The sequence below is a fragment of the Cyprinus carpio genome, chromosome A9 (genome assembly GCF_018340385.1).
Source record: "Cyprinus carpio isolate SPL01 chromosome A9, ASM1834038v1, whole genome shotgun sequence".
Lineage (NCBI taxonomy): Eukaryota > Metazoa > Chordata > Actinopteri > Cypriniformes > Cyprinidae > Cyprinus > Cyprinus carpio.
The window spans coordinates 3,436,679-3,462,120 of NC_056580.1; the positions used below are offsets into that span (position 1 = coordinate 3,436,679).

General features: G+C 39.2%; 2 protein-coding genes across 3 annotated transcripts; one reads left to right on the forward strand and one right to left on the reverse strand.

Moving 5' to 3' along the window:
• The first annotated feature begins 1,587 nt into the window (after window positions 1–1,587).
• On the forward strand, window positions 1,588–12,827 carry LOC109060643 (INO80 complex subunit D-like). 2 transcript variants are annotated; one of them, XM_019077814.2, is made up of 10 exons: window positions 1,588–1,938; window positions 3,265–3,511; window positions 5,447–6,255; window positions 7,983–8,085; window positions 8,240–8,464; window positions 8,558–8,667; window positions 8,814–8,947; window positions 9,048–9,259; window positions 10,044–10,204; window positions 10,394–12,827. In XM_019077814.2, exons 2-10 carry the CDS (start codon window positions 3,294–3,296, stop codon window positions 11,326–11,328), a joined length of 2,907 nt encoding a protein of 968 aa, XP_018933359.2. In that variant the 5' UTR covers window positions 1,588–1,938; window positions 3,265–3,293; the 3' UTR covers window positions 11,329–12,827. The 2 variants fall into 2 exon arrangements, with proteins under 2 accessions (XP_018933359.2, XP_042619139.1); XM_042763205.1 differs by having other exon boundaries at window positions 1,590–1,938; window positions 10,047–10,204.
• Window positions 12,828–15,639: 2,812 nt separating this feature from the next.
• LOC109060644 (serine/threonine-protein kinase 24-like) lies at window positions 15,640–25,220 on the reverse strand. The gene is made up of 11 exons (XM_042763206.1): window positions 25,106–25,220; window positions 23,309–23,539; window positions 21,859–21,915; window positions 21,203–21,311; window positions 20,931–21,088; window positions 20,338–20,523; window positions 19,496–19,638; window positions 19,288–19,408; window positions 17,935–18,009; window positions 16,539–16,669; window positions 15,640–16,461 (listed from the first exon to the last, which is right to left on the reverse strand). Exons 1-11 carry the CDS (start codon window positions 25,124–25,126, stop codon window positions 16,443–16,445), a joined length of 1,251 nt encoding a protein of 416 aa, XP_042619140.1. The 5' UTR covers window positions 25,127–25,220; the 3' UTR covers window positions 15,640–16,442.
• Window positions 25,221–25,442: the final 222 nt, after the last annotated feature.

A 25,442-nucleotide genomic window follows, 5' to 3' on the forward strand; every position in this document is an offset into this window, starting at 1 on the left:
CTGACACAGCCACCAAGCAAGATAAAACTTATCTCAAACCCCATTGCACACCGTTTCCAGGAAACATGTTGTTCAAACCAGAAACCGTAGCAAAAAGTTGCGCACCGGTTTGAGCTTGAACTTGTCCCAGGTGTGTTTAACTGGGTTGAAGCTAAACCCTCTAGGAGCAGGATTGGACACCCCTGCTCCAGTGTTTCCATTTAACATAAACTTTTAAATCAGGGGCATCAAACTCAATTCCTTGAAGGCCGGAGCCCTGCAGAGTTTTGTTCCTACCCTGCTCCAACACATATACCATGTAGTTTTCAAATAAAAAATAGCATAGTAACATACAATCAGTCAAGCATGAGTCAGCCAGCATCCCCGGATCTGGGCTATAAGCCAGGGAAAGAGGCCATGAGAAATAATCCACCCAAAGTGTTCCTCCTGCTGGGGTCAGATGCAGACCGTGCTGATGAAAGATCAACTTAAATCATATTGCTTTCAGATCATTTATAATTGCATAATATACTTTATACTGTGCCGAGGCATTCTTTAATATTGACCTCCTTTGTTACATTTTCAATATTCAAAAGACTTGATTCTTCTATTAGCTATATTCAGTCATTCAGTGTGCATGTGTGTATTTCTCTCTGTCGCCCTCTAGCGTGTAAATGCTATCTATCTATCTATCTATCTATCTATCTATCTATCTATCTATCCTATCTATCTTGTTTTTTTCTTACATTGCTGTGGTGAAAATAACATAACAATTGGGTGTTGTAACGTTTTAAATAATGTTATAAAGCATTTCTCGTAATAAATATTGAAGTGTTTAATGATAATATTTTTATTATAGTTGCTACCTGTGATAAAAATATGTTTATGATAAATTTTATATTTGGCGACTGAATGTCTGGTATGAGGGTAAAAGAATACAATCTAAAAAAAATGTAGCAAAAACAAACTATGAAGGGCTGATGTGTAAAGTTATTATGTGACCTCCATGTAACAAAAAAGAAAAACCTGAAATCTGCATAAAAATCAACCCCTTGATTATGGGATGAAAACTGAAACAGAGATCGATGCATTACACCTAATAAACCAGGTTATGATGTTTCTAACTCTGATGGTGTTGCATGAAGGCTCACGACAGCATCTGAAATATCCAGTTTGTTTAAAAGAGCCAACCACTAGAGCATTATTATATTAAATATATATATATATATATCTATATATATATATATATATATATATATATATATATATATATATTTAATATAATTCTATATATATAATGATATAATATATATATATATTTTTTTTTTCAGTTTTCTTTTTAATTTTAATTTCTGTTTTAGTAATTTTCATTATCATTATTATTGTCATCATTATTAATTCTGTATAGCTTTTTTTCTGTTTATAATTAAAGTTGTTTGATTCTGATCTCAATGACAGAAAATTATTTTAATTGTAGCGCAATGGTTTTAGTTTTAGTTATCGATAACAACACTGCTAGACGGACAGAAGAAGGACTCCAGTAACACGCTCTGTGTAACAACAGTGAGAACTGTGTTGAAGACTCTTCTTGTGGTCTCTTGCAGCTCATCGTCTGGGTGGTAGGGCTGCTGTATGGTGTGTTGTAGTCTGTTTTTACACAGTCTATGGTTGTAGTTCATCATGGTAGAGGAGCAGTTGTCATGTCCCCGCGGCGCCGGTAGTGGTGCTGTGAGTCCGCCGAGCACTGAACTCCAAACCCCCGCAGATCTGTTTAATGAGAGCGGAAGATAACATAATATCGAAAGTACATTCGTGATCGCTTTAACGGTTCACCACCTCAACAGGGAATAATATTCCGTAGCATAAGGAATCCCGATGTATATTCGGTGCAGTTGATGATCTGTGGCGTTTATACAGTCTGTCCGGAGTGAGACACCGTAGAGGCTGAACCCACTGCAGGTAAGCGGACTCGATTACAGCTCTTCCCGACTCACGAGCGCTCTGACCCCGTCACCGCGCTACTCGAACACCGAGGCTTGGCAGCTACTGTAGGCCAATGTTTACATTGATATAGAACGGATATTCAGCAACCAGTATCATGTTGCGGTCACTAATCCCAAATAAACTGAAGCTGCAATAATTGTGTAATTTTTTAAAAGATTAATTTGCAAATGCGTTTAAAAATTAAACCACTAACGTTATTAATGCCTAATCGGCTGCAGCGCCCCGCTCTTTCGGCCTGATTTAACGGGCCGCATCCTTCATTGTTTATAGCCACATCTACAGCGATTAATATTCACAACCTTAACGTATTTACTTAAATCTAATAATGTAATTCGCGCGTGCATGGATAAATATATCTATATCAATCAAAATAAAAAAAAAACGCAGTATCGATCCAATCAATGTTTCTGTTTCCTGGGTTTGTTTTTAGCATTGTAGCTAACGAGTGAAATATCAAAATAAGGTGTGATTTTGACAGCTAGCAGCTCAGACTAAATTCTAAACTGATGGTAATTTAGTTTTGCTTTAACAGGGGCACGAGTGTCCAAAAACTGCCCCAAATACAATGTTTTATGAGTTCTTTACAATATCGGTTTGATGATAGCGATATGTTTATTTAACAAAATTGAAAATATGACATGGGTATAGTTATGATATCTGCATAAGCGTTTCAATTCAATGCAGTGTCACAATAATATCAAAAAAAAAAATCTAGATTTTTTGGGGATGTACCTTAGTATTTCCGTGGTTTTCTTTGATTGTTACCTCGACTTACCAATATATGTGATCTAATACGTATATTTGTTCAATGCAATGTATACATATAAATCGATCATCAGTAAAGTACATAATTTCTTAATTTTAAAGTACATAACAGTCTCTGCAACATGCAGCCTGAACCCTTCTGTGAATCTCGATACAGTTATGTCAAAACCAAGCTGAGGATGTAATATTGACCACATTTATGGCTGTGTGGCTTGTTTGTTTCGGTTGCACTGCTCTCTATCTTTGTGTTGAGATGTTTGTAGTTAACCTATGACCGCATCAACTAGCTGTGGGTTGCATTTAGTTCAAATATTAAACCAAGACACAAGAGCAGCTGACTAGTGTTTTATTGCTCGGTCATGATTAAAGCATATAACACACAATATATCTGACGCTACATACTATGTATAGGCTTTGTGTAATATACGTTTAGCATTCATAAATTAAATATGTGTTGTGAGTTTATTGTGTGTTATTTATGTGGTGTAACTCAGACTCTTTTCTGTCTCGGATCAGCTGATGTTCTCAGGGACCAGAGGCACGTGATGTACGAAGGTAAACACATCCATTTCTCAGAGGTGGATAATAAGCCGCTGTGCTCCTACAGCCCCAAACTCTGCAAGCAGCGCAGGTTGAACGGATACGCCTTCTGCATTCGTCATGTTCTGGAGGACAAAACCGCTCCGTTTAAACAGTGCGAATATGTGGCCAAGTACAACAGTCAGCGATGCACCAACCCAATCCCCAAAGCAGAAGAGAGAAGGTAAGATGAGAGGGAATCCAGCAGGTTAGAGGCTTACAGAGGGTCGGTGTTTGTGGAGTGTTTCGGGAATTAACAACTGGTGCTTTTTTATAGAGTGACACTGTGTTCAGTTACACACGAGCAGCTCGTGAGCCGTTGTTTCAGCATCTTAGAGTTGCTCGATTCACAGTAAATGAAGTGAATTCAGTTCAGTTTCAGTTCATTTTCCTGACTGACAACCGCTGCTCGTTATCCGAACATTAACCGTTAATTTATAAGATTATAATAATAAATAAGCATTAAATAAATATAGAATGGATTAGTGTATGTGACCCATTTAAAAAATACAAACCATTTTATTGCAAACCAAAGTCAAGTTGTTTTTTTTACACAGAATTGGGCTTCTTTTAAACTGTTGCCTTGGGTTGATTTTTCCCTGTGAGTTAACAAGTATGTAGGGTATAGCATGCTTTTCTTTCAACATGCAACAAACTTAAAAAATACCTTTTAAACTGATTATTAATCGGTCAAAATTTTTTACTTTCAGTTAACGGTTAAACGGTCAATATGAGCATCCCTTATCTCTGCACGTGGTCAGAGTTTAATATGCATTCGGGAATGCAAAGTGCAGCAGTTATGCTTATTGTCACATTCGTATTCGCATAATCTCCATTTTTGTAGACAGATGATTGCAATTAGGGCTGTCGCTAACGATTATTTTGGTAATCAAGTAATCGGTCGATTATTCTGACCATTAATCAAGTGATCAGATAATTTAAATGGCAATAAAAATAGACCCAAATGAACAATAGATTTTAAAATAATTTAAAATACATATAAAATAGCAATGACACAATAATAATTGGTTCAAACATAATATCAAAAGCAAGTAATCATATGCTTTTATTTTTCAAAAATGTAAAATACATAATGTAATAAAACAATGTAATAATAACTTATGTGACGGCCTGACGATTGTTTTTACATGTTACAGTGCGATCTAATCCTTTGTGTAATATTGACTAAACAACATTTAACTCAATTGTCCACTTATTCTTTCATATTTGGCCACTTTATAAAAGAAATGCTACAGCCACTGTCATTTCATGATCAAAAACATGTAAACTCAGAGTGAGGGTTTAAACTTTTATTTTGAAGTCGCTATAAACAGAGTTTGCATATTTAAAAAGATTATGATATTTTTTTTCCTGTGTTGGTGTAGGTTTATAAATGATTTACCTTATAATTCTGATAGAATGGTCCACATTGTTCCCAGATGAGCATTATAAGCGACTCCGACGTGCAAAGATGGAGTTTGAAAGGGTCTCCGCATGTAAATGCTAACTCTTTGTGTGGAGCAACTAGCAGCGCGCACATTTATTTAATTGAATCGCAGCCTTTGTGAATTCATAATAGCATTATGATTTGTAAAATGGTTTTACTATTTCATGCAGCCTTAGAAAACAGTCTAATAATGCTTTTCATGGATTCTCATTTGTGGAATGCATCGCTGTTTAATAAACATGGGCAAAATGCAATCGAGGATTTTTTACAGTCGAGTACTCGAAGGCCTCCAAGTTTTCTGCAAAAATAAAAGTGAAGAAATTAATTTATTATTGAAACATAAAATAATGAATATACTTATTGTAAAAGATTCATTTCTTTTACAGTACCTTTATAATTATATAGTTTCCCTTGCCCCGTTTCAGAGAAAAAAAAACTGTTCAAATTTTATAATATTTTGGCAATTTTTCCCAGTGTTCTCAAAAATTATATAGAATATCAATATCAAGGTTTTGTATCGAAGTTAGAAATTCCAGTTTCATGACAAGTCTAATATACTTATTAAAGAAGTTCCTAAGGTAATTACAATAACTGGGTAATAATTAGGTACTGACCCAGAACCTTAACAATATGCTGGCTGTTGAGTCAAACCTTGTTCAATTGCTTTGGCAGATACTGTAACAGCCACCTACAGGTGCTTGGCTTCATCCCGAAGAAGGAGCGTAAGAAGAAGCAGGATGCTCTGGAGGAGGTTCGTGCCCGCGCTCACGTGGAGTCTGTCGCTCTGAACATCACTGTTCCCTCTCTGGCTCTGAGAGACTCTAATGGGCTGGACGGCCTCCCTCCATCCCCGCCCTGCTCCCGTTTGACACCAATGCCTCTCTCGGACTCTGACTTCCTCGACCCCTTTGCCTTCTACGAGGAGGACACAGACGGAGAGGAAAGCGTGGCGCAGAAGAGCTCCAATAAGAGGAAGCCGCCCAGCAGGCCAGTGATTGGCCTGAGGGTGACCGCTCGGGACCTGGAGCACTGTCAGCCGGACATCGAGCACTTTAGCAGCGTCACTGAACCCTGCACACTTCCAACCTCCCCACACCTACCACAACCACCTCCACCACCGCCTCTGCCTCAACCCTTGGCGAGGCTTGTCCAGCCCCCTCAACATACAGACCGGCCCGTTTACGCCCAACATGGGGCAGTGCAGTCTCTGCTATGCAAGCCAGCTCCACCTCAGACTGGGCCTCCTGTTTTGTCTGGTCTGCTCCCATCAACTGGGGCTCAGAACCAGCCTGTTAGCCGGAGACCTGTCCCTGCTGCATCCCCTCACCCACCTGCTGGCCAGGACTGCCCACAGCCCCGCGCCGTGGCCATGCGCCCCACTGCCTTTACAGCACCCCCTGTCTGCCTGCTCAGACTGCAGCACCTTGTGCAGCTTTACGCTCAGAGACAGAGAGAACACGGAGACCTGTTCCCACATCTTGGTATGATCTTCTTATTGCATTAAAACAGTACTTTTCTACACAATACAAAATGCACTAACTAACTGAAAACTAGGGTTGGAAAGGGATGGAAATTTTCCAGGAAATTTCCAGAAACCTTTTAAAAGTTTCCAAAAAGTTTTCAAAAACTCTGGGAAGTTTCAAGCGGATACATTAATTACTTAAAATAAAATTAATAAAAACAATTTTTTTCATAACTAATTAGTTATATGAACGTGTGAAATCAATAACCTTATATATATATATATATATATATATATATATATATATATATATATATATATATATATATATATATATATATATATATATATATATATACACACACACACACACAGATACATACATGCATACATGCATGCATACATACAGTACAGACCAAAAGTTTGGAAACATTACTATTTTTAATGTTTTTGAAAGAAGTTTCTTCTGCTCATCAAACCTGCATTTATTTGATCAAAAATACAGAAAAAAATGTAATATTGTGATATATTATTTCAATTTAAAATAATTGTTTTTAAATTTATTATATTTTAAATTATCATTTATTTCTGTGATGCAAAGGTGAATTTTTAGGATCATTATCACATGATCCTTTAGAAATCATTCTAATATGATGATTCATTATCAAATTTGGAAACCGTTCTGCTGCTTAATATTTTTTCAGAACATGTGATACTTTTTTAGGATACTTTGATGATGAAAAAAAAAAAGAAGCTATGTTTTTAAAATATAAATATTTTGTAATAACAATATACACTACTGGTCAGTAATTTGGGGTCAGTAATTTTTATTCTTTCTTTTTTTAATAAAATCAATACTTTTATTCAGCAAGGATGTGTTAAATTGATAAAAAGTGATAGTAAAGAAAATATATTATTAGAATATATATTATTAGATTTTTTTTTTTTTTTTTTTGGAATAAATGCAGTTCTTTTTAACCTTTTATTCATCAAATATATTAGCCTAGCAGAACTGTTTTCAAACACTCATAATAATCAGAATATTAGAATGATTTCTAAATGATCATGTGATAGACTGGATGTTACATGTGACACTGAAGGCTGGAGTAATGATGCTGAAAATTCAGCTTTGCATCACAGGAATAAATTATTTTATTTAAAGTATATTCAAATAGAAAACTTATTTTAAGATGTAATAATATTTCACAATATTACATTTTTTTTCTGTATTTTTGATCAAATAAATGCAGGCTTGATGAGCAGAAGAAACTTCTTTCAAAAACATTAAAAATAGTAATGTTTCCAAACTTTTGGTCTGTACTGTACATACAGTATATATGTATAATTATTTCTTTTATTCAGCAAGGATGCGTTATTTGATCAAAAGTGGCAATAAAGATATTTATAATGTTACAAAAGAAATGTCTTTTTTAGCTAAAATGCTGTTCTTTTCAACTTTCTATTCCTCTAAAAATCCTGAAAGAATTATTAGAAACCCACAAAAATATTAAATGTTTCTTGAGCAGCAAATCAGCATATTAGTATGATTTCTGAAGATCATGTGACACTGAAGACTGGATTAAGGATGCTGAAAATTCAGCTTTGCATCACAGAAATGTTTTAAAATATACTAAAATGCAAAAGTTGTTTTAAAATGAAGTAATAGCCAGTTTTACAATTTATGTAGCAATGTACAATGTCCTTGATATATGTAACCTTGATATTTGATCATATATGCATGCATAGGGCTAGACTGGTCTGAGGACAGTTCAGATGATGAAGATACAGAGGAGCTTGTTCCTTTAATGCCTCAGGCCTGGAGACTTCAGGAAAGAAGCTCCCATCAAAGGTAAGAAAATCATTCCTCACTTGCTCCTCACAACTTCTGAGATGTTAAATATATATGCCATTTGCAATAAAGCACATGAGTATAGATCAAAATGTTTTAGAGACAAACAAGCTTGTTATTACCTAAACTGATTTATTTTGTTTGTATATGTCAGTTCCTCCAATGAAAAGCCGCTTTCCAGGCGGGCACGTCTGGCACAGTTATGTACATACCTGCAAGAGAGGTATAAACACCTGTGCCGACAGGACAGGGCAGCCACCCGTCACAGCAGATACCGATATGCCTTCCGGAAAGCTCTGCTTCATGCTGCAAGCAAAGACCCCGACTGCACTGCACAGCTCATTCAGAAACTCAGCAAGAGCTCACAGACCTCAACCTGGTGTGTTGAACGTGGACTGTGTTTGTCATGTTTACAGGGAGTGTGTGTATTTATAATATGTTTGTATAACCTTTTTTTTTTTTTTTTTTTTAGTTCAAGGTCTGCAGTACCACACAAGTATGAAAGGACGATGTGTGCAGGAACCACAAAGGGTCAAAGCTGCAGCAACATAGCTTTGCCATTTTCACATCACTGTTTTCAACGTATCCTTTAACAAATGCATGCTACAAGTAAAATGAACAGACATTAGTGGTGGCCTAGTGATGAAAGGATGAACTGTCACCAAGGAACACCTACGTGCATTTGTCAAATGTCAGTGTGTTATGTTCTTGACAGCATGTTGACGCAGATATCCTGTTGAATCGCTCTCAGCAGCTGTTCTCCAGTTGCACGGCACGGTTCGCTGATGGACAGCAGTGCTCTGTTCCTGTGTTTGACATCACACACCAGACACCTCTTTGTGACGAACATGCCAAGAAAATGGTGAGAAACCACACAGCTTATCTTGGATCATCTTAAATGGGATGTGTTTACACCGTACAGAGTTGGTTGTAAGTTGTACGTAAATGTGTGTGTGTGGCAGGATAATTTCCTGCGTGGGGATGGCAACAGACGCAGTCAGCAGCAGCAGCGGCGCCCACGTAAGAAGACCAAGCCACCTGCACTGACAAAGAAACACAAAAAGAAGAGAAGACGAGGTCCGCGCAGACCGCAGAAGCCCATTCCTCCCGCTGTGCCACAGGGCAATTTGCTAATGCCCTCCCTGTCACTGCCCCCTCACCACGCCCATGTCAGGTGCCTATCCTGCTTTCAAATGCATCACAGTCTTGCTTCACAAATGTTTTGTTGTTAAATTTCGAAATGTCATTATACATCACAAATACCAGTGTTGTAGTCAAGACCAGCTCATTCAAGTCCAAGTAAAGGTCCGGACTCAAATAGGTTGAGTTAATCAGGGGTACCCAGTCCTGTTGCTGTTCCTATACCGTCTTACAAAGTTCAGCGCTGATTCTGATCAGACTCAACTTAACCAACTAATTAAGATTTTCAGTAGCACTTGATAATTACGGACAGGTATGTTGGAACTTAACTCTGCAAGTAGGTAGATCTCCAGGAACAGGACAGGGTGCCCCTGATTTACACTGTAAATATTCAAAATTCTGTCACGCCAGCACAGAGTGGATCATATGCATTAGTTGGCATGGACCACAAAACATTTCCACAGTGTGAGACCAAGTCCATGCTGTATTGCCAGTGTTGTCACAAGGATACTGTAACAGCCAACTGAGTAGGACAGCTACTGTCATGAAAGAGCAACAGTATCTTGATGAGGAAGTTAATGTAAGGCAATCTGTCAGTCTATTGATAGCTAGCTACCTGGAATACAAGTTTTCTGGCTTGATGACAGACATGAAAAGGAACTTCTTGAATACCACGGTTTGTTACCACAGCAACAACGCAAGAGGATCTGTGCTTGTAATATGTTGGCCAACCGTTCATATACATGCACTTCATAGGGTATGTTTCCGACTTTATTCAACTTGCATCAAGCTTGCATTCACTCTGCCTGTTACTCTAGCAGGAGCCCATCAACGCCTGAACTCAGTGCAGACGAGCTTCCTGACGATATAACGAATGAAATGCCTGCCATTCCCAATGATCTTGAGCTGAATCAGGAGGATTTCTCTGATGTACTGCCCAGACTACCTGATGATCTTCAGGATTTCGACCTTTTTGAGGGTGCGTTCACATCAGATTATATGACAACAAAATTTCATAAAGACTCTAGGGTAGCCTCTTTTGACTTGGGCCAGCAAGCAATCATACAAACTAGCATTTGTCAATCACCACTCAAGTTTTCTTCAGCAAATGTAAAAATATACTTGTTGGTTGGTTTGCACTTTGTCTGAGTTGTCTTTGTGAATACAGGTAAGAATGGAGAGTTGTTGCCCACCACAGAGGAGGCCGAGGAGCTGGTCAGAGCCCTGCAGGCCATGGGGTCGTATCCCGACTCCCTGGTGTGTTTGTCCTCAATTGGTGAACTGACTCAAGCGGACGGGGTAGACCACCGAACCATGGCCGTGTTCTCGGGATCAGGGGTCACAACGACTGGCATCGGAGACCTTCTGAATGGCCGAATGACTTCGGAGACTTTTCCCAGTCTAGAGCTAGAGGGAAACCTCCTCCATGCCCCAACAGACCATCATTTCCCAACGTCCCCTTCTCCCCAGCCAACCCAGAGCAGCACCACCGCACAGCAGACAAGTCCCAATGGTGGTTTAACAGAACGAACGTTTTCCCGAGCTCCCAAATCGGATTCGTCCCCACCTGTCAGTCATTACAGCAGCGAGCATGTGCCATCACCCTACAAGGTTCACATCTCACCCCTACATGGTGCCTCTTATCAAACCGACTTGCCTCTCTTGCTGGAGGTGCCTTTGAGTGGAGCACCAGGCCCTCCACGCACCTCCTGGAACAACCTCCCTCTCTCGCTCACAGACCCGGCACAGTTTGGTAACCTTCTCTCTGCTGAAACGCACCTGCTCTCCACTGCTCTGTCCACCCCACCCTCCACATCCCACTCCACAATCCTGCAGCCCACTGCTGCTCTCTCCGCTCTACCCCAACCGGGCCTGACCGGCCTCACCTCACCCTCATCCTCACCGTCTTCACGGGACCTTCTCACCCCCATCCAACCTAAACTACAGCTCCCACAGTTTAGTGCAGCCTTCGGCCACCAACTGGCTTCCCACAGTGGGATCCCCAAAGACCTGCAGCCCAGCCATAGCTCGACAGCACCACCTACAGGCATTACCATCACTAGTGCCACTGCTGCCACTCCCCCATTCCCTCAGAGCAACTGAGTCTGGTTAGAGAGACCATCCCATCTCACATTTTAGAGGGATAGTTCACAATGGTTATCTTTTACTCGTCACTAGTCAATCTCATGACCTTCTTTTTGCAAGAAAGGAGAAGTTCTGATCAATGTTCACTTTCTGCTCTTAAAATGAAAATTATGCAGTGAACAAGTGTTGTCAAGCTCCAAGAAAGTGCTGCCCTTGTATTCCATTATACTTCTGTTTTTCAGTAAGTTCCACCTACTGTCACTGAGTGTATTTGCATTTCCAATAAGCCCATCAGTCTGAACAGAAAATCAAATCTGTGTGAACAGGCCTTTAATGACTTAAATTCCAATCTGTTCCTAACACATAGCTATCAGTATGTCTTCAGAAGACTTGGAATATAGTGCACAAATCATATGGACCTCTTTTAAAGTCCTGTCAGTCTCCATTCACTAATTGCATGGAGAAGAGCAGTCTGAACATTGTTGGAAACATCTCCTTTTATGTTCTTCAGAAGAAAGTATGGGTTTAAGGGTTTATCTTTTGGGTGAACTAACTCTTTAAGTCTCATCACCAACAGCCCTGTGTCTCACTGGCACCACAGATCAGCAGCAGATTTAAGTCTTTCTGTACACGGATCTCTGCTTGGTCTGTCAACAGTGTCCATCCTCTGTTTGTTGTTGTAGTGATCCAAGAGTTACGTTCTGCCCACATTTACCCCTTTTCCACCACATGGTGCTAGTGTAGGAGCTGGTGCAGTGGTCTCTTAGCCGAACCAATAATATTGACAGCCAAACAATCTAACTGACAACATTACTAAATTACCTGATCATGTGTCTTATAGTCATAGTTTATTCCAATTTTTTTAATTTAATTATTTAATTATCGCATATGACGCATATGGTATTTGTAAATGAATCCCTTCATTGCAGTCAGACAGGGACAGTAATGTTGCTGGAGAAGCTGTGCAGCATGATTAAAAATAGAAATGTCAACAGGTTGTTTGTGTGCAGCATATTTTTACATTATAAAGGAGTCTTTTAACATCTAGTGGCTCTAATGTTACTAGTTCTTTGAGACCTGTGGGTTTAGGAGCTAAGGCACAAAAACACTTTTTTTTTTTTTTTTTCAGTGGAAATATGCAATATAGTGTCAGGCACCAGCGTCAGTGGAAAAGGGGTGATGGTCTGTTGTACTAAGGCTAGTGAATCATATTCTATCATATTACTTATTCCATTAGTAAGTATTCCTCCAATGGGAGTAGCAGGTTGTTGGCTGGCTTGTGTCCTGTAGAGTCCTTGAGATAGGAACGTGCTGGTGTGTGTTGGCTGGAGAAAGAGCAGGGCAAGTCTCTTGTTTATACTCGGTATTTGCATCAGTCTTGGGTAATCTGATCACAAGTGGTCAGCTGAGGAATTATGGTTAATGTGCATTTCCTTTGAACTTATCGCCACTTAAGATGGGCTTTTGTTGAGGGGAGGTACTGTGAATTTTTTTTTTTTTTTTTTTTTTTTTTTTTTTTTTTTTTTTTTTTTTTTTTTTTTTTTTTTTTTTTTTTTTTTTTTTTTTTTTTTTTTTTTTTTTTTTCTTTTTTTCCATTCAAGAAGCTGTCACTCTGACATACATCACAATAGAGAAGAAAATCTGATTGCAACTTTATAGTTATACCTAGCATGCAAAATTTCAGCTCCTTGATTAGCTCAGCATTACATGAGAAGGAGGACAAGGATGCATCAGTGTAATGTGATGTGGCATCTCTGAAAGTGTGATCAGATCGCCCAAGATGAATACCAAGTATAAAAACTGACCATCAGTGAGCACACTAACACTGTCATGGTGGCATTGAAGTTGTACAACTTTCAGCCTGATTTCAGACAGTAGCCCAAAATGAACTCCGGCACAGCCAACAACACTCCTATCATTCAGCAGTCTGTCTCTATGTAACAGAACCAGTTGCCAAGCTTGATGTGGTCTCGAGAGAATCCACCATACGACTTGTAGTCAGGACACAAATCAGTATGATTCATTCTTGGGATTTTGAACACACTCAGTGGACCAAGCCTGGACTGCTCACGTCACAAGGTTAATTAAAGCAATAATCTCCTCAGCAGAGTCACTCATGCCAGTCTTCAGGTGTGGCTCACTCCCAGCAGCCTCTGCTCTCAAGACAAACAGCTGGATCTCATTCTCCTTATCGGTTTCATTTATGGCTTAACTGTTGATTAACAGCGAAGATCTCAACCTTGTAGAAACACTGTCGTTCAGTGAAGAGTAAACCCAACAATGACACTTTGAGGTAATATTTTGCCAAATATATGGGTTATTTTTTTATTTTTTTTGTTCTTCATGGTGCTTAATCCGTTTAGGACCTCGTTTGGTCTTTTCTAATACAAGAGCCCTTGGTGGCAAGGTTTCATAGTACAGTAGATCTGTCAGATGGAAGGAATGGGTGGCGGGAGAGTTGATGTCAACTGTTTGTTTTGCGGATATTTGGTGCAATTTCTGTGGAGAATGGTTTGTGCAACCTGATGGTTCTTCTCCAGACTTCCACAGAAGTATCAGGTTCAAACTCAGCCATTTTTAGCCACCGTCAGTCAGCCTTACGCCACGTGGGACCAATGTTCCCTGCAGATTTAATTTTTTTCTTTTGAAGATAGACAACAGTAAAACCAAGGGTTTTGGTAGATTTTAGACACTGAATGATTATCTCATATATTGTTAAGTATTAAATATATTTATAGAATAGAAACCTCTAGATTGGGTTTTATTGGTTGAATTGAGTGGCGAAAGATAAATATGAGATTTAAAAAAATAAAATTGCCATTTGCAACACACTTGGTGGAGCTGAAGCATTTAGTGGCATAATGTTTGTTAGTTTTAATGGCTATCAAAATTCTTGTGATTAATCATTTTTATTGATTGATGTTGTGTATCTGTGTCATTTATTTGGATGAAATACTGTGATCATGTGCAACAGTATTTTTGATAGCTATTAAAAAACAGTGGTCGCTGAAAGACATTAAACCACAACCATGGCCCTTACACACACTTATCATGTTCCATCTCACTAATCAAAAAAGACTAAATAATGGGTCTCATTCATGAAAAACCTGGAGAATGAAAGTGAAAATCATTTGAGAATCTATTCTTATGTATATTATTACACTGAATTACTTCTAAAATCCAGTGAGTTTTTACGTAAGAATGGTTTAAGAAAAGATTCAGTTTATTCTTACATAAACTGTTGCATTCACTCAGATGATTGAATTTGAATTATACAAGAATGGTTCTATGAATAAGACATTGGCATTCTATTGAATGCAACAGTTTACGTGAAAACGGTTTTATGATGATTTACACACATTCGTTCTGCTGGTGTTTCATGAAAGAGATCTTTTGTGTGCCAGAATGATCACAGGCATACTGGAGCCTTTTGGCCATTACCTAATTTTGAGACATCCCTTTTGTCATTTTGTGACAAAACATTGTTTGTTTTCTTTGCCATCACCCTTAAACTTCCTGTGGTCAGCTGCACTTTCACCTGCATTGTGTTCCACAGGTTCTAAATTACTTTTCTTGTGCAAAAGCCTGATACTTGTGAACAAGAGTCGTCTTTGTTTGTTCTCCCCATCAATGTTCATCACTTGTGGCAGATGCCTTTTTGTTTCCCTAATGAGCTGAAATGCTGTGTGCAGTCCAAGTTTTTAGTGTGTTACTACTGTGTCCTGTGCGAATGACAGCAGGTCCGCTGCACAGAAAAAACCCCCTGACAAAAGTCGCTTGCACTCTGCGTTTAGATGGCTGACTGATTCCTATACTCACTGAATGTACTGTAGAACTGTTTTTAAAACTCATAGGATAATCTAGTCACCTTTTGTTATCGGTCTTTAATTTGTCTAAGGTATTTTTTTGTATACAAAAGTTTACATTTTTATGTATATTTTTCTTGTGTAAAAATTATGTAATATGTGTATAAACATTGTATGTAATATCTGTATATAGAGTGACAAATTTTGATCTTGTTTTTGGATGTAAGAATTAAAATTGTGTGAATTTGTTGGATTGTTACAGTTGTTTAGATTGGTGTAACTGTTAGACTTTCATTTGCCTTATGGGCAAGCTGACTTTGAGCAGCAGGTTAAAAGACGCAGGTGCTTCCTGAAAAGGGTGATGATAGCGGTGATCACTCTGTTTAGTCTGATTTGAACTTTAGCACAGATTTATAGTTCTATAAACCCATACGTCTTCTGTTACGTAACACATTAAAATGCTGTTATCATCCAGGTGCAAACAGAAGTGCTGTAACTCAGGATTATTGGAGATACAGGAAGGTCAACAAAAATAGTTTACCGCTAAATGAAGCATATAATGGATTTTACACACAATGGGATTAAGGGACCATTTAAAGCTCAAGTGTGTTATATTTTGATGTTGAAACACTTTCTGTTCTGGTTAATATAGAATCAACTGAGTTAATTGTAGGCTATCGGCAACATTGTCTCAACCAATGGCATCAGTTTGGGACTATCTGTTTGTCAACAGATTTGTCAACCTATATATATATATATATATATATATATATATATATATATATATATATATATATATATATATATATATATTTGCAATTCTGATTGCAAAATTACACACTTCAGCTTTAAAATTCCATTTGTTTGTTGTACAATAATTAATATGAACGAGTTATATCCTATAGAAAAAAAATGAAAGAAAAACATGAGCATGTTAGCACATTGCTAAGATAACGATACAATAAGCAAGAACATTGATTTAAAAAAAGAAAAGAGACACAAAGCCAGGACCAGCCACAGCACAGAATTAAGCTTAGTACAGGTCCTAAAAAAAACGGCTTCAAGGCATCTATAGGCTGAGTAGAAAAACATTATAAAAATTAAAAAAAAAAAAAATTATAAAATTAAAAGAAACATTTCTTCCAGGAATTACTGAAAGATTTTATGGGGTCCTTAAATCCAGTTCACATTCAACACTTATGTACAGACAGCAAGCACATGCGATTGTAAATGACAATTACAATCCCACCTTAATAAAACAAAATAAAATACATAATACAGACACAGAGAAAGAGTCTTCATGCAGAAAGTCAGTGCATCAATCAGTCAGTGTTGAGATGAAAACCTGTTAGGCAGAAAACACACATCAGACTCTCACCAACTCACACATGATGCCCAGTGCAGGTGGGGAGCTGTGAATACCTCTTTAACCTCTGAACAACTCCTGTCACCATAGAGTCGGTGATCCCGGGACATGTCTCTTCAGCCAGGAGCATGGCCTGCTTCAGCTCCTCTAACACCGCCGGCTTATAAACACCTTGCTTCTGCTTCAGCTGACAGAAAAACAAATACATCCAATGTGACAGTGACAGTGTGATTGACACTTTGGATAAGCCGCGTTTCCACCGCAGGAACCTTACCCAGGAACTAGGGACTTTGGGCTGGTACTCGGTGTGTTTCCACCGCAGGAACCAGGATCTAAGTAAAGTTCCGGGTAAAAAATTGCCCCCCAGAAAGTCCCTGCTGGAGAGGTAGTACTTTTTCAAAGTTCAGGAACTTTCGGGGGTGGGACTTGGGTGCTGAACATGCTGAGTGGTTGAGTTCATGCAGCATTGTGATTTCAACCACCATTTATTTGGATCATTTTCTAAATATTACTGTTATTGTGTCATGAAATGTAGTTTTAAAAGTATTTTAGGCAAGAATGTAGTTGTTTAAAACTCAAATCTGCGGTTTATTTATAAAGACATTTAAAAATGTGATTCGCCGATTTCGGAGATGGTCAGTTCCACGTGATCAGCGGGAGCTCGGTGCTCATGTATCCGCCTAGAGCAGTCTCAACTTGGCTAGTCCTTCTGACATTTGCCGCTGGCTCTGATGTCTCTTTAGTGGTTAAACATAAAATATAATTTGTTTTGGGTAAATCTAACAGGTAATCTCTGGTCTTTGTTCAATTTATCTATATGTTAAAATGAAAATAAAAACAGGCAATTGATATAATATTTCGTTTCATTGTAATGTAGGCTGTTTATATACACATTTCCATGAACTAAGTACATTTCTGCTGTTATTATGTTTAAATGAAAACGAAAGGAGGCAGTGGTATTTGATATCCTATTTCGTCTTATTGTACATATACAGTGTGGAAAATTGCAGTAGCCAAGGCGAGCTGACTGATGTTATCAAGTACACTGCTGTTTGCAGAATTACCGGACTTGCGTCGTCCCGTCCGCAGGAGATCACACTCCCGAGTAGAACTCGCAAAGTCCGAACTACCGAGGATGCAAGTCTGAAATTTGCGTACATTATATTGAGAAACACAGGCAGACCTACATCAACAGACTATTTGCCTAATCTTCACGGTACTTTAGACCGCTGTGGAAATGCAGAAAAGCAACAGGAAAATAGTTCCTGGGGAAAAAAGTTCCTGGTACAATTGTTCCGGGTAATTTCGGTGGAAATGCGGGATTAGTTCAGTATGCACTGATATTCATTTACCTGATCATCTGCAAACTGCTAAGTTCAACTCTAGATAAACATCAGCACATTCACAGTACACACATACAAGTTGGAAGGTTCATCGGAATCAAATTCTTACCTCTGCAAACAGTGGTGATATAATAGAGGACTTGGACTCTTTGCTCTTGGACGGAGGCTTCTTTTGTTCTGGAACCTAAACAATGAGCAGGCAGATGTGAAAGTATAATGTATACATGTCTGAATATCACTACGAGTTAAAATCTGTGCTCAAATGCAGCATAAACTTTTCTTAACTAATTTTTGCTCAATGATTTTTAATCAGGTGGTGTTTTGGGGATTTTAAGTGGATGTCTGAAGTCAGTTCCACTCAAATTCACAAGGTGTCCTAACTGCAGTTGTAGACAAATACTTTAACTATCAACATAATCCACTGAGCTTGTTCCCAGTGGCTACTGGACTTCACCTGGGCAGTCCCTTACCCCTGGTCCTCTTTGTGATATCCATGGACGGGATCTCAAAGCACAGCTGGGGGACGGAGGGTGTCCAGTTTGGAGGGCCTTAGTGTGGCATCACTGATATTTGTGGAAGATGTTGCCCGATGGCCATTTTGGCCTGTGGCCTGTGACGCAGCACTTACTGGGGCAGTTTGCAACCGAGTGTGAAGCAGTGGGATGAGGGTCAGCACCTCCAAATCTGAGGCTGTGTTTCTCAGTTAGAAAAAGGTAGATTTCCCACATCAGGTAGGGAGTGATTTGTTCCCGAGTACAGGCCAGAGCATGAGATCGACAGGCGGCAGTAATGTAGTTGTTGTACCAAACAATCAGGGTGAATCGGGAACTGGGCCCAAAAGCGAAGCTCTTGGTTTACCAGTCAGTCTACATTCTGACCCTTACCTACGGTCATGACATTTGGGTAATGACCGAAAGAATGAGCAGGTGCAAGGGGCTAAAATGAGTTTTCTCTGCAGGGTGTCTGGGCTAACAGATGCCAAGAAGCTCTACCATCCCAGAGACATTTGTTGTAGATCTACTACTCCTCCAAAAGCCAGTTGATGTGTTAGGATGCCTCCCAGACACCTCCAATGAAGGTGTTCCAGGCGTGTCCGATTCCTGGGGAGACCTCCATAAATTGGTGCCATGACCTGGTTGGGAGTGAGGTTTAGGGGGATGAGTGTAACATAGGCCAGCGGTAGGTACTATGCAGGTAAACCTCACTCTTCTTATCTCAAGAGGTGCACTCGTGCGACCTGGGTTGAGACCCACTCGGAACAAAACAAAAGGTGTGGCGGCGCGAACCCGGGGGGTGGGGTTACATAAGGATGATCCAATAACATCTAAAAACAAATCCTTTTTTGTTGTTGTTTGTTTGTTTTTCATTCTAAACCCACTGAACATCTTTTGGCTGTCTTTCGAATAAAAACTTCTGCTTTGATTTATTTCTTTTTTTGACACTGGCATATCTGATTCCTCACCTCTTTGTGTAGTTCTTCATTTTTTATGACTCCATTGTGTTTCACTGTGGGCCTATTTCCTATGACAGTGCCGAAGATCCAGTCATCATCCACAGACTCTCCAGATGCTTCACCGTCATCTCTGAAGACATGTACACACATTTTCTCAGTGAATAAATAATTAGAATATTAAAAAAACTAAATGTGCCAATGTTTGTTTTGCGCTTACGATTCTGAATCAGAGCTGGATTCATCACGGGCCTGTTTTGCTTTCCATTTCTTGTACTTGTCGATAAGATCCATCAGGAATGATGTCTTCTTGGCATATCGAGTGATAAATTTGTGTTTCAAAAGCTCTTTAGCTGTTGGCCTCTGGCAGAGACGAGGCAAATATTATGTATTTTAATTATACATGTCTATACATCAGGAGTGGACAGCACTGGCCCCCAAGAGCCTTTCAAGTGTCAAAGTAGTCCACCCCTGCTACACAGTATACCCCTGCAGAAATCCAAAGACTACTTCACAGTGTTACTAAAATCCAGCTTGGCAAGCCACTGCTCTGCAGAGTTTAGCTACAACCCTAGTCAAAGACACCTGAGCATAGCTATTCAAGATCTTCTACTAAAACATTACATGCAGGTGAATTTGTTTAGGGTTTGACCTCCATGGCTAGATTTGAGAAACCCTGCTATATTAGGTGTGTCCAATTCTGCTGCTGGAGGGTCACCTTCCAGCAGAACTTATGCTGCATTCACACCATATTGTAATTCCGGAGATGACAACCTGTGACATTCTACTTGGAGCTGTTCACGTCCTCGGATTTATGCTTTTCTATGGCAACACTATCAACCCCTAAACAGAGCCTGTGGCAGTCAGGTGGTACAGCGGTTACGTGGCACAAGTCGTAGCCAAGTTGTAATTATGAGTTCTATGAGAACGTGAGTGCTTTTTACAAGTTGGAATCTCGTAATTATGTGAATTCCAATATGACGTGAATGCACATTTAGCTCCAGCCCTAATTAAACACACCTGGAACCAACTAATCCATAAAACCTTCCAGGCAGCACTTACAAAGTCAGGGTCTTTATTGAGACAGGCATCCACAAACTCTTTGAGAACTTTGTTGTTGCTTCCCTCTAGTGTGGGTGAGTTTTCCTTAGGGATGAGAAATAACACCTTCATGGGGTGAAGTTCAGAATGGGGTGGCTCTCCTTTTGCTAGCTCAATTGCAGTTATGCCCAGTGACCAGATATCTGCCTGCAAAACACACACACACACACCTGAGTGACCTATTCTACATTTTTTAAAATGTGCAATGTGTAGCTAAAATGTGTGAACACAAATGCCATTGCTCTTTTTGAGAACTGATGATATATACTGGATAATAACTTTTAATGAAGCAATATGTTTTCTAAAGATCAATAGGCCTGTACAAAACACAATTTATGGAAACAGGGTGGCTAAATCAGGGCTAGCTATCACTCCACCAGGAAACTTGCCCTTTTGCAGTGTTTTAGCTTCAACTAATCAAGGTGTTAATGATTACTAGAAAATAACAGTAAGATGTGTTGGAGCAGGGCTGGCTACCTTGGGTCTAAATACTAACCCATACCAGGCTATGATTAAAACTTTGGTACATGGATTACACAGTGAACGGATCTGACCTTTGAGTCATACTCTGACTGTTTTATGACCTCTGGTGCCATCCAGAATGGAGTGCCCACAAACGTGTTCCTCTTCATCTGTGTGTCTGTGAGCTGCCCGGCCACACCAAAATCAGCTAGTTTTACTTGACCCTTCTCTGACAACAGGACGTTAGCAGCTAAAGAAACACACAAACACAGATTAGCCATGTTGATTTGAGCTTTCAGAACAGAAGTGCCATCTTGAAATGCTGGAGATAATTTATAGATTTCAGTGGTTGAAAATTGTGTACCTTTAATATCTCTGTGAATTTTCTTTTTGGAGTGAAGGTAATCCAGACCCTTCAGGATCTCTCTGAGGATGGTGGCAATATGGGACTCGTCAAGAGCTCCAGGTCCCAGCTGTAGATCAAAGAACAGACTTGTTAGGGGACCTTAACAAACGTGTAGGATTTTAAACCTTTGGAAAAACACAGCTATAATTGTTTACTACATAACTATAACTACGCAAATTCCTCATTTTGTATTGGTAACAAGGTCACCATGTCACTCCTGGGGCTCCAGGACAGGTTTGAGAAGCACTGGCCTAAATTATTTGTAGTCCTCCTAGAGCAGAGTTGCTCATTCTTGTTTCTGCAGTTTTCAGTTTCAACTCTGCTCCAACACACCTGTTTGTAGTTATTAAGTGTTCCCGAACATCTTAAATAGCTGGTTCATGATAAGGGATTTTGATTAGGGTTGTAGCTTAATGTACATTTACGGGAACAGGACTGAGCACACATGCCCTAGAAATTTTTAATTTTAACGTCCGCAACCAAAATGTATCATAATGAACATTTACACTGTTTAACAGCAACTTGCAGAAATATGTCATTTTTGTGGCTTTTCTTTTACAACCAGAAATATAGACTGTATTGGTCAATAAAATTAAGGAAGTTAAAATTCTTACCAAATCCAGAGCAGAACCCCCTCCTAAATATTCCATGATGATCCACAGTTTTGTGTCCTGCAAGAGATGTCCAGTCATATAAGACCTGTTTGGACTGGCGTATTACAAGTCACTATTGTCTTGTTGTTTAACAAGCAGCATTCATTTTTAAAATCTCTAAAACCATGCATCAATCCTGTGAAATTCACAAGTTTTATTTTATGTTCCCATTAGCTGTAAAGCAGGGGTAGCCAACCCTGCTCCTGACAAACTACTTTCCTGCAGTTACATTCCTTCTCCAGACCAACTGCTTGTTATTTTCAAGTGATCATGAACACCTTGATTAGCTGGTTCAGGTGTTTTAAGCCTTCTACATACTGCATAATTTTAGCAATCCTATAAGATCACTCCAAATAACACTGTCTCACATGGATCTGATAAACTTGGGAACAACATGCATGCAGACTGTATGCTGATGACACCTTGACTTGTAGGCTACAATGCAAGTTACTATAGAAGAATAAAACATCATCAAGCATGCACTAGTGGAAAATAAAAAGAGCATGACGAATCACAGTTTGGCAGATGTAGTTTTTATGTGTGCTGAAAAAAAAGAGGAAGCTGCAAAAGAGGAAGGGATAAGAACTTGAGGTAAGCAGTGTTATGTTTTAGTGCCATGTCGCATTGATTTCATGTTGCATTTTTATTGGCTGGTCAGTAAACGTTGGTCGTAGCAGCAAACGCATCGTGCGATGATCATGCTGAATTTCTAACACTGTCAGAAAATGATCGTAGGCTATCTTTGGTCGCAAGTCTGTGACAACGGCCGTCTTTGAAACTCTCTCACTGTAAGACATAAGACCACCATTTAGGAGCCATAATCGCAGAAATCACCACATTTGTTTCACGATGCCAATCTTTCATCTGGGCCAGCTGAAAATTGTGCAGTGTGTCTCAGGGTTTACTAGGGTTGGAGTCGAACTCTGCAAGATGGTAGGCCTTCAGGAGCATTGTTAGCTTCTCCGGTGGTAAATGGTATCACATCACTAAAGCAATTGGACCACTAACATATGGGACACTCTCTCACAACCTTAGGCAATCCTCTGTGAGAGCTCTCTAGGCATTTTATGGTGAAATTTGCCTATTTAGAGCAATTTTAATCCACAAAAGGCCTATTCACACAAAGGTATTTACACTTGGTCACTTATGGTGTATTTATTGATTGGATAACTATCCAGTCATGAAAAGACTATTGCAAAAGTCCTCCCAAACACATTCAAGACTTAAACCACCACAGGAGAGATTAGGCCAAGTATAAGTGCATCTCATTGTTTAAGCCACATATATAAACTCTACTTCTCAAAAAGAAAACATTATCAGCATACAAAAGTTTGGACCCCTGCTATCTCCAAATATCATATAGCATATATACACTTTAAACCGCTTCAGGGAAATGATGCAATGGCCTCACCTTCAGATAAGAACCATAGTATTTAGTGATGAAGGGGCTGTCACACTGGCTGAGGACTGTAATCTCCTGTTGGATGTCTTCCACCTCATCTTCAGCTTCCTCCAGGTCAATGATCTTTATAGCAACCACCTGTTGCGTGCGATTGTCAATGCCTTTAAAGACCTCTCCAAATGATCCCTTCCCAATCCTGTCAAGCTTGGTGAACAGCTTCTCCGGGTCAACTTTTAAACTCTATAAAAGAAAGGGGAAAAATAATGAGAAGTATTGCAGTTAGCTGAAGTTTGAAAACATTCAAATGATTTATGGAAAATTGTGTATTATAAATTGTAACATTGCAGTTCTTTGTTCTTTGTTCTTTGTGGAAGCTTTGCATTTAAAAAACAAAATTTAGTCCCTTATTATTTACCTATGTGGCAAATAGCTGTGTAATAAGTAGGAAAATGTGCATCCAGCTGGTTGTTATCACATAATAAATCCCTTTGAGTTGGGGTCGTGATCAGCCTCTTGGGGTTTATTAACAACCGGATGGATATAGATTACATAGCAATGTTAGTCAGTTCAACTTGCTTCACTAGAGCACAAGGTCTCATCAGCACATACACCATCTCTAAAAATACACCTAATTAAGAATTCATTGGTATGTCTGAATTCTGTCTGTGTTTTAATGGCTGTTTGAAGGATTCTCAAAACATCTATTAGATATTAAGAAATGCACTATAGGTTTATACAAAGGTTTAACATGAGGTTTACAGTTACCAGATGTTTGTGAAATCAGAATAAATCACAATGTCGTCCAAATAAGGCGTAGCAAATCTCACAAGTTACTGGAATGTGACAGGTGTGTCCTACAGTCCAAAATGCATTAAGCACACTGGAACACCTTAACCAGTTTCATTTTTGAGGCTCCAATGATCAGAAACGTTCATCTAACCTGATATTCTCTTACATATGCTTACATATCCTTGCTAACGGACACAGCAGATTCTAAGTTGTTGGCAGTGGCTCGCTAATGGTTAGGGAGTCTGACTTGTAACCTGAAGGTTGCAGGTTCGAGTCTCAGTACCGACAGGAATTGTAGGTGGGGGAGTGTGCTCTCTTTTAGTGCTCTCTTCCACCTTCAATACCTGAGGTGCCCTTGAACAAGACACTGAACCCTTAATTGCTCCCTGGGCACTGCAGCAAAAATGGCTGTTCACTGCTCCGGGTGTGTGTGTGTTCACTACTCACTGCTGTGTGTGTGCACTTGGATGGGCTAAATAAAGAGCACAAAATTAAAGAGCACAAATTCCGAGCATGGGTTACCATACTTGGCCTCACGTCACGGCACTCATTCACTCAAGTTAATGTTTTGACAATAAGGAACTTTCAACACAAAGCAATGACAAGCACATTATGACTCTATAAATGTTAAAGCAGCTTTTGCTGAATCAGAGCAGATACGCAGCTAATCTAATCTCTCATACGTCATTTATAACAACACAGTCACAGCCTTTCCACTAATGGTGGCACTTTGGTCTTCAGATGTTATGTGATCACCTCTTGGGTGGTATACTGAAATTATACCGAAATTACAAACTTTTTACAGTGGCAAAACTCATTGAAATGAATATACTTATAGAACATTTCTGCTGGTAAATCAATTTTTCAATGCCACTTTCACAAATACTAACTTCGCACACTTGAAGTTTCTTCATAAATCTGCTTTTCAAATATTCCCCTTTTTTTCTGACACCAGGACCAGGTCAACAAACAACAATAACTAGAAAACTCTCATTCACACACACACACACACAGTACCTTTGTTCTTATAGTGTCCATGACTGTGGCTGCTGCTTCCTGAATCTGTTGTTCACACTCATGTGTAAGTCAGTCCATCAGGACTCTTTATCATGAGGGTGTAACGGGGCGGTGACACGGCCGCTCTCTACCACAGCAACAGGGTCAAAGAGCAGACTGCCTCTTCTAATGTTTATGAATACAGGCTAAATACAATTAGTTCCACAAAACTGAACAATAAAGAGAATGATTTAAAACCCGTGGGAAAGATGAGTCTGATGCAAAAAGTGATTTCCGTCATGAGTATCACTATAATCACATTTATTAAAGGGTAAAAAAAAAAGAAAAGAAAATTCTG